Source organism: Rana temporaria, chromosome 3 (genome assembly GCF_905171775.1).
Source record: "Rana temporaria chromosome 3, aRanTem1.1, whole genome shotgun sequence".
NCBI lineage: Eukaryota > Metazoa > Chordata > Amphibia > Anura > Ranidae > Rana > Rana temporaria.
In genome coordinates, this window is record NC_053491.1 from 467,464,478 (window position 1) to 467,473,714 (window position 9,237).

At 44.3% G+C, this 9,237-nt stretch overlaps 1 protein-coding gene across 1 annotated transcript; it reads left to right on the forward strand.

Moving 5' to 3' along the window:
• Positions 1 to 227: 227 nt before the first annotated feature.
• LOC120933593 (zona pellucida sperm-binding protein 3-like) lies at positions 228 to 8,238 on the forward strand. The gene is made up of 8 exons (XM_040346881.1): positions 228 to 766; positions 1,396 to 1,508; positions 2,398 to 2,501; positions 2,580 to 2,757; positions 2,832 to 2,952; positions 3,033 to 3,124; positions 5,125 to 5,258; positions 7,992 to 8,238. The coding sequence occupies exons 1-8, from the start codon at positions 266 to 268 to the stop codon at positions 8,219 to 8,221; spliced, it is 1,473 nt and encodes a 490-aa protein (XP_040202815.1). The 5' UTR covers positions 228 to 265; the 3' UTR covers positions 8,222 to 8,238.
• Positions 8,239 to 9,237: the final 999 nt, after the last annotated feature.

Consider the following 9,237-nt stretch of genomic DNA (forward strand, 5'->3'; position numbering starts at 1 on the left):
CTTGCTACTCCTAGTGATTGATCCATAACAAATATAGTAATGGGACTAAGCTACTGAAATTCTCCTGTGTAGCTCCACTCCAATGAGGCGGCTGTCAGCAAGTGGTTAACTGTCTCAGCATCAAGAGATCAATCATGTTTTTTTGAGGCAGCCATTTGGGTGTGGTGATGAATTGCCCCAGCTGGGGGTATTAGTGACTGGTGGGAGGGGTATAAAGGGAAGCTCTTTCTTCCTGCCTCATTGTGCTGTTGGTTTTGCAGGCAGGATGGGTCTAGGAGTGAGGAGCTGCTGTAGTTGGCTGTTGCTTTTGGCCCTGGTTTATGGACCAGGGTTTGGATGTAGTGGGGATGGAGCCTTGGTGAGACATAGGCGCCAATCAGACTGGTGGAGGAATAACCAACGAGTTGTACCTGGCCAGAGCCAGGGGTCTTCTAGAGGGGGTTCTGGAGGGACTTACTCAGGCACTAATGCAGTATATGGGTTTGGGGCTTCTAGAGGTGGGGCTCAGAGGGGTTCAACAGGTGGACGTGCTGGTGGGATGCTCCGCCAGCAGCCCCCGACTGTAATTTCATCTAGTTCCCCCATCAGTGTCCAGTGTGAAGAGGACCGCATGGTGGTCAGTGTCCTGATGGATTTTTATGGGAATGGAAAGCTAGTGAAATCTTCTGATCTGAGCCTGGGACCCCAAGGCTGCAAGCCGAACACCAAAAGTGCTGATGAAGTTATCTTCCAGATTAGTCTCCAGGACTGTGGCAACACTGTGCAGGTAACCCTACTCCCCCCTACTTTTTTTTTTTTTTTATTCAACTTTATTGGTTTTAGTAAACGAAACCCTGGTTGCTATGGGTTATTGCACTTTGCAGTGCCGTCTTAAGGACTGTGTAGCTGATATTCCATGTTAATATTCCATTGTTACTCTTCTGTGAGGGGGACCGGTGGGTGTGTATGCTGCTGACCTTGTTCACTTGTACAGATCTCCTCAATTACTGCTGCCATCTTGGATGTGATGTCCGCATACTCTGAGCCATTACTTGGTAGTTTGGAATCAACCTTTTACCTAGTAGCTACATGAAAAGTGGAGGAGCTGGGACAGTAGAGTAAATGGACCTCCCCTTTTCCTTTATTTATTTTCCACTTGTGATGGGGTCTTTAGAACCTGAAACCATTTTAAAGCGGACCTGTTGGGGTTCTCTAAATATGTAACTGATTGGCTGTTCTGAGTTGCTAGCCTGTGAGTGGGGTTTTTTTTTTTTTCATCCCTCTAGAAGCATGATGGTTGGGTGACTAGTCTTGGATATGGGACACATCCATGGTCTCCATTTCCACACCATGGATGTGCCCCTTGTCTAACTCATGAGTAGCACTGCAGTGTCTATAATCTGATTTTATCTACAGATGATGCAAGACTGGGTGATCTATGCTACCAACTTGACCTACAGCCCAACCTCCTCCATTCCAATCATCAGAACAAACCCAGCTGTGGTTCCCATAATGTGCTACTACTACCGGTGAGTCAACACTAGGATACGAGGCATCTTTGCTGGTAAATATCTTAAGGCAAAAACATTTAAACAGGTAACGGCACACATGTCCCAATTCAAGACAATCCCCTTCACATCCTGTTTTGACAAATAAAACTGAGAATCTCATCAATGACTTGCCACTGCAACAAGTGTGTCCATTGTGGTGATTGCCTCCTAGGCCTCTTTGACCACTCCAAAAATGTTTGGGGTTTCCCTTGGGTTCAGTCCTGTTGGTAACTAATCTGGTTATTGGGGAAACAGACAGCAAAAAAAAAACCTGATGGGCCTTAAGCCTTCTAATCTATCAAATGGGTGGCCTATCCACTTATCAGGTATGGGGTCAATGCCCCTTACTAAACTGCTGCAGGCCCTCCACCACAGCGCAGAGGCTTGGCTAAGTCTATCTATTTTTTTTCTGGTAGTATTGGCAACCCATTTGGTTATACCAGGCTACCTTGACCACTGCTGGTGTCATTTTTGGACATTTTTCATATTCCAATAATCTCCCCCCCCCCCCCCAGCAGTGCCCTGATTACATGTTTTGTTGTCCCCTGCAAGGAGATGCTGATTGGCTCTCCTCGCCACAGTCAGTGTGAGGCGAGAAGCGCTGATTACCTGCATTCTGTGTTTTACATGTGATCGGCTGCACTTCAACAGTCGATCACATGGTTAAAGAGCTACATACACGGCTCTTTACAGAGATCAGTGTCGTTCCATCTCCTAGCAAAACGGGATGATGTTGTATGTCAGTCCCAGAATGAGAGCCACAGGGTCGCACTGTCATTTGACAGTGTTTAAATGGTTAATATGGATCTCCTGAAATTAACATGATTTCCATTCTGGTTCATTACTGACACTCCTGTTCTCTGTATAGGCATGCCAATGTGAGCAGCAAAGCCATTGAGCCAACATGGGTTCCATTCAGCACCACAGTGTCCATAGAAGAGAGGCTGTCCTTCTCCTTGAGGCTAATGACTGGTGAGTTAAGCAAAGAAAATAATTGGGAGGGGGGAGTGTTGTCTGAACTTTACATGTAATCTCCTGTCTTGTCTATAGAGGACTGGAGTGGCCCTAGAAGTTCTCCCATCTATCGGCTTGGAGATATCCTCTACATAGAGGCCTCTGTGGACACTCAGAACCACGTTGGACTGATCCTGTATATTGACCGATGTGTGACCACCATATCTCCTGATCCCACCTCTTCTCCTAGTTATGGCCTCATTGAAGAAAATGGGTATGGGTTTTTTCTGGGGGGGGGGTTGTGTTGTCGCCATAATGACCTCACTCTTAACTGACCATTTTCTACAGCTGTCTAGTTGATGGAATGCAAGATGACTCCTCTTCAGCCTTCATCACCCCGAGGGTAGAGCCAGACAAGCTCCAGTTCACAGTGGATGCTTTCCGATTTCTAGGAAATGATGCCTCTCTGGTGAGGACAGTTTGCATTGACTGATACAGATGGGTGCCTTGTAAGAACTGATAACCTAATTTAAATACTTCCCAATCCAGATCTACATAACCTGTTACCTGAGAGCTGCTGCAACCACCCAGGTCCCTGATGCCTTGACCAAGGCCTGTTCCTATAGCAAAGCCACACAAAGGTGAGATGGTAACCTGAAATGGTTGCTGCTTGTTCCATGGATTATTACACACATTTCTGTGGTACTGTACCTAGAACAATGTCTCTGAACCAATAACAAGGTGGGTTTTTGAAATTAATGGGGGAAATTGGCCAGCAATTGTACATATGGAGAAAAAACATCCATGGGTTAATGGTAATACCTCCTGCCAGCATATCCATATTGTACCATGCATCTGCTTTTTGGGATAAACACCTTGGTGTTTGCACTTCCCAACAAGAGGACTGGAGCTGCCCCTCCATGCACACTGGATGTTTTTGTTCTTCCAGGAGTGGGGCCGTATCAGCCGGTCCTCAGCAGGGTCACCCACACTGCCAACAAAGTCATCCTATCAGCAGGAGCTGCAGATCTGAATCATAAACGGCTCCTCACAAAGAACCAGGAGAAGGCGGGCATTGCCGCATAGTGTTGGAGTGGCGACTGCTGTCTAGCCATGGCCCCCACCAATACCGGTCTGTGTGGGAGACCCCTGCATTGGCTATCTCTTAAAACATGCAGCCATGTCTGAGCTTGGAAGTGGCAAATGCCCATTTGGACATAAACTGCCTTTATCTGTTCAGGTTGTAATTGCCTATGCACTTCTTCTTTCTGGATTGGGAAAGAGGGATGGTAAAGTGCAATATATGTAGGAAAGGGCAAACCTTCTGGGTGGGATGCTAAACCTATGCTTCTCTACTACTTTGTCTTGCCAATGCTTCAAGGCAACTGCAGAAGCTAATGTTTTGGGCAGACTTGTAATGTGGTCAATCAGAATTGGGCCTAGCATAAGGTGTCAAAAATCAGCATACTCGCAATCCACGCTTACTGGGCATCATGAGCCTCACCCACAGTATTGGGCATCTAGTGGCTCACTACTAAATCTATAATTTAAATTCTTAGTTTTGGTTGAAAAGCTCCTGCATGTGTTACTGGACCAGTTAAGATAGATATGTTTGCTACAACCTAGGCAAAATTGGTTGTGTAAGAATGTTGGGACCCCCCCCCCTACTAAAGCACCATTAGACCGGTTTAATTTCAGTACAACCATTTCACCAGATGTGAAGTGTGGGGAGAGAAGAAATCTGCAGCAGGGATACAGATGGCAATACAAATCGGACAGAGTGCTAGTCTTCAAACTTTGATCAATAGTGTTTTATGGTCTGTGTTGGTTTTGTTTAGCAAATTCTCAGTGAGTGGTACATTTTTAAGCCTTGGACCACGGTAAAACAAAATTCCCATTAGTATAAAATCACACTAAATTCAGTTTTCTACATTTAAAAAAAAAAATCATTCAGTTCCTTTTAATTATGGTCATAAACGGAATCTATAATGGTGTCAATTAGCTGCCGCCCCCCCTATTGCCCCCCCCCCCCCCCCCCCTTCAACCCAGATTTTTTTATAAACCTGTCAGCTCAGTGGAAGTGAGTGTAGCAATTGGCCGATCTGCCAGTGAACTGCTGTGATGTGTATGCTGCTCCTAGTCCATCCACAGATGCCACGTGATCAAAACCTTGGAGATCACATGAGCACTGCTTGGTGGCCAATCTTCAGGGAAGTAGAGCATGCACGAGGCATGCCTAATAGGGCTTCAATTTGATCCAATTTACTAGTTATACTGCAGAACTCAGATCCAGGGATTGTGGGATATATAAAGCTTCTCAGAAAATATCAGGTCTCTCTGCTACAGTCAGAGGTCATGCATTAACCTGTATAGTGCCATGTCTTGAGTGTACGTTACAAGGAATGGGGGGGGGGGGGCTGTATTTCCAACACATGAAACTACATGATCTATGCACTTGTGCAGATAAGGTTAATAATTTTTAATAAAAGCATATATTTAGTACTTGTTGCTCTAACTCAAGTGCACTACTGCATCTCGTAGGCATTGGCTCCAAGAAGTTAACAAATACTACTCTACGGCATTGGTTCACTAGAACTTCAAGTATTGCTTCTAAATATAGACTTGTCTAATTGTCTTCTAGTTGGTCTGCAGTTGAGGGCCCCAGTAGTATCTGCCAGTGTTGTGGTACAGGCACCTGCAGCAACCCTACTGGTCTGGTTTCCGGAGGAAGGGGCAGATTTGGAAGACCAAGAGGCAAGAGGGACGTCTTGGATGGTGAGTTATTAACTGGCAGCTGCTAGATTCAATGTTATGAATGTAGGTGATCTCTAGATGTCTCCTAAAGGTGATCTTCACTTAGAACATTAACAGGTAATGGAGTAACTTTTGACATGACTTTCAAATTGTCATTTAGGTAAATAGCGCAGCTCTTTACAGCATAATACCAAAGTACATAATGGGCATAAGCCAAAATTAAAATGGTGAATCGCTCTTCAAAATGAAGGTTGGTGGATCTCTTTTCAGAGTCCTCTCGTGATGCCAATGATTCACAAATCCCTCCACATTGCACGCTTGCCAGATGGCAAGTGGTGATGGCTCTCATCTGGGAAAGGCCTCTCCTATGATGGAGCAGGACAGATGGTCTAGGTCCTTGAGCCAGATCCAAAGAAGCCAATCTCATTCAATGAGGGGGACTCAGTTGCCCCAGAAAGGAGACTCTCCATAATATTGCACACTTAATAAAAATAAGGTAATGCACTTGCTCGTAAGAGCATAAAAGGCTGGCTATAGTATAAACACCCATCCTTCTGTGATCCTAGCAGTGCAGTGAGATCAGCATGTACCTCCTACCAACATGTTTCGTCACAATTTGACATCCTGGGGTACGGACAGTGTGCTGACTCACCGCATTAAATTCCATATGCAACCAAAGCCCCACCTCGGGCGGGTCGACCCCAAATTTGGCATAATGAGGGAGGGGAGAGAAACTAACCTACCATTTTGTAATGTGCTATGAATTCAATTTTTAAGAGTCTCTAATTGCCAATCATAAGGAGACAACTTTGGTATTAAACAAGTACCTAATCCCCCCCCCCCCCTGGTTTTTCTATTGAGCAAAAAACGGTATAAACATACAGACAAAAACTTAGGCTAAAATAAGAACAAAATTGGAGGAACCATTATACAAGATCATACTGAACGGAAATACTCGTAAAAGGACCCAACAGTCACTAGTACTGTAAGAACACTATTGGCAAACCACTGTCACCAGTGGTTGGCAAACAAAACCACACCCAAACCAATAATATTGGGTGCATAATGACCATATTAAGATGGTATCAACGTGTGCGTGTGTACACAATGGCATTCAAAATGGCAATACTGTCCTGGCAAGTACTAAATTGGGGGGGGGCGGAGGCCAGGAGATTATTATTCTAATCCAATAGGGGCATCACTGTGGTCTCACAGGGTAAAGTGACCCCCCCATGGTCAACATCAAATGTAAAATTGATACTTAATGTTGGGTCATTTTAGCCCTCAACCTAAATAACCACTAGATATTAAAACCAATGGCATCAATACCTTTTCAATGAACAATCAAGGAATGTGGGTGTTTGGTTTAAAAAAAAATAAAAAAAAAATGTAACGAATTGAACATTACCTGCCATCCGAGATTCACGCTAAGTTTATTGGCACAAGTGATTAAATTCTCTACTCGGTAATTGTCAGGCATTGACAACATTCAAACCATATGATTTTAACCCTATGGATCCATGACATTTCTAATCTGGAGATTTCCTTTACCAGAGAACTGCCCCCCCCAATGGGGGCTAAATTTATCTATCCCAAAGACTGTTAGGCTTATGTACCAATAAGTAGTGTTTGGATACAGAGTGGATACAGAGTGGTTATTAAACTTTCAAAATGTTAGTTATGTGTCAGTTGAGTCGGCCATATAATGGATGTTTAGTTTGGCCCACATATTGTAGCCCACACAGGCACTGAATAAGATAAACCACTCCTGTTGAGCATGTAATGAAGGGTTTAATTTCAAACTCCGCTGATGCACTTGTGGAGATGAATTTGGGGTTTCTCCTAGTTGTACAACCAAGGGCATCTCCTACATTAAAGGCCTGTAAGGCAGGGGTAGGCAGCCTTGGCCCTCCAGCTGTGGTCAACTACAAATCCCATCATGCCTGTGTCAGGGTCTTGCAATATCTCATGGGACTTGTAGTCTTACCACAGCTGGAGGGCCAAGGTTGCCTACCCCTGCTATAAGGCTTTGGAAGAAGCTAGCTTTCCTGATATAGAGGGGAAGTCAAACCATTGGGTGGCAATCTGATTTTTTTTTTTATTTTTTTATTTAAGGGAGGGAGCTCCCCTATAGATCACTTGAGGTTTTGTGGGCAAAACTGTGTTCACAGAAAAGGTGGTAATAATAAATGGGAGCTGCATTTATTCCTTTAAGTAAATCCTCCAGGTTTGGGTAATCTGAGTGGTGCACAGGGATTCATTAGAATAACCCTTTTCACGAAACCTCTCTAGGATGGGTATCTGCTTGGATCAAATGCTGAAGGCTATTTTGCTGTAGTGTCCTAGATTAGCCCCCCCCCCCCCCCAACCAGGGGCCTGAAGGTTCTAGTTAAGACTCTGTGGCTGATCATCTTCCCCTAGGACCAGTGGAAGGTCTAAAACCTGGCTGGAAAGTCTAGAATCCTGATGGCTTTATATTGCGTGTCACCAAAGGAAACTTTCCCACTGTCACTTCTATCATAACTGGAATAGGGGAAAAATCTCCAACGGCTCATACCACAACCTATGAAGTTAACCATTTAGTTTCATCCCAATTCTGTCCAATATTGACTGAAGGAACAATTTTTGGATTTGAGGGTCTTAAATGGGTGCTCACTTCTGGACACTTGTGTAAAAGCTAGACTGACTGCAAGCTCTTAAACTGCATGGAATTGTACAGAAATGTGTCCATTGACCTCACTTTTCTCCTGTTAGAACCCCACACAGAAGAGGGACAAACTGTGACCACTCTGGGACCTCTGCTTGTGATTGGACCTTCACAAAGGGATGTTGCGGCTGCAGTGACGAGGGAAGAGTCTGCCCCTGCGGAGCTCTGGGTGTTGGTGGCTGTCGGATGTCTTAGTCTTCTTGTTGTCATGGTGTGTGCAGTGTTCATTGGGAAATCCCTGAAAAAGCCGCAGTATGTGCTGTCTGTGAAAAAATAAAAATACATTTAATCATTGTCTATTGATTTCATTTTAATGCAATGAGCTTGCAAGCCTGAAATACCCTCATACCAATAGTAAGAAGTCTATTTTTTCCTAGCTTTGTCTGACATGCTCAAAAGGTATATACCTGACTCCATCGGCATCTTTGACCCAAAGATACCGTTAATAGTAGTAGAGACAACCCACAGAAAAATATCAATAGAGTTTGGGGAATCTCCATAACCTGTATTAAATTAGCCAGGTGTCTATTACATCTAGGGCATAGGGTTGAGTGGCTACGCTTCCATTTAAATGGCTTCTCAGGTATATATTCTATGTTGGCTTTTGCATAGGGGATGAAGAGACCATGGGGACTGCTGACGGTACAGCTGCCCATTGGTCATCTGATAGACCCCAAGTCTCGTACCCAATGTGTCCTTGATGGCAGATTTTTTTATTATAAAGTATACCGTATTGTGAAATGAAACCATGTTTGGTATTCCTTTTTATCCACTAGTGATATATTTAGGGATGGTCCCGATGTTCATTGCATGTAAGTTTGACTCAAACATCAGGCGGTCATTCCAGAAAACATGAGGCGCTCACAAGTTTGCCAGCCACAGAGTGCCCTATAATGCACTGTGAAATCGCAGTGCATTGACAGCTGCTGATTGGCAAAAGCGTGCACCTGACCTGCATGCTTTGGCCCATCACACTGTGATGTGCTTTCTGTGAACCATGATTGGCCAAGGGTAGGGTGCCTTTGGGTAATCTTGGCTCAAGTCCACACCCCACACTAAGGCTCAATACAATGCATCAAAGCCGTGAGCAAGTTTAATTTTTTATTTTTTTTTTTATTTTGCTGCGGCACAGTGCAACGCAAGATGGATGCCCCACTTTACAGCCAAAGGAAACCCCCCCCCCCCCCACTTTAAGCATTATTAAAATCGCTGCTCCCAGGGCAAACTTTTTTTTTTTTTTTTTTTTTTTTAACTTATTTTTTTGCAAGTTGCCAAACAGTATTTGGCAATCTC

Bases quoted from the DNA above. Each gene is read 5' to 3' on its own strand.
- LOC120933593 (XM_040346881.1), top strand. From the start codon at position 266: ATGGGTCTAGGAGTGAGGAGCTGCTGTAGTTGGCTGTTGCTTTTGGCC. The intron at 767-1,395 runs GTAACCCTACTC...TTTTATCTACAG, and splicing joins ACTGTGGCAACACTGTGCAG to ATGATGCAAGACTGGGTGAT. The intron at 1,509-2,397 runs GTGAGTCAACAC...TTCTCTGTATAG, and splicing joins ATAATGTGCTACTACTACCG to GCATGCCAATGTGAGCAGCA.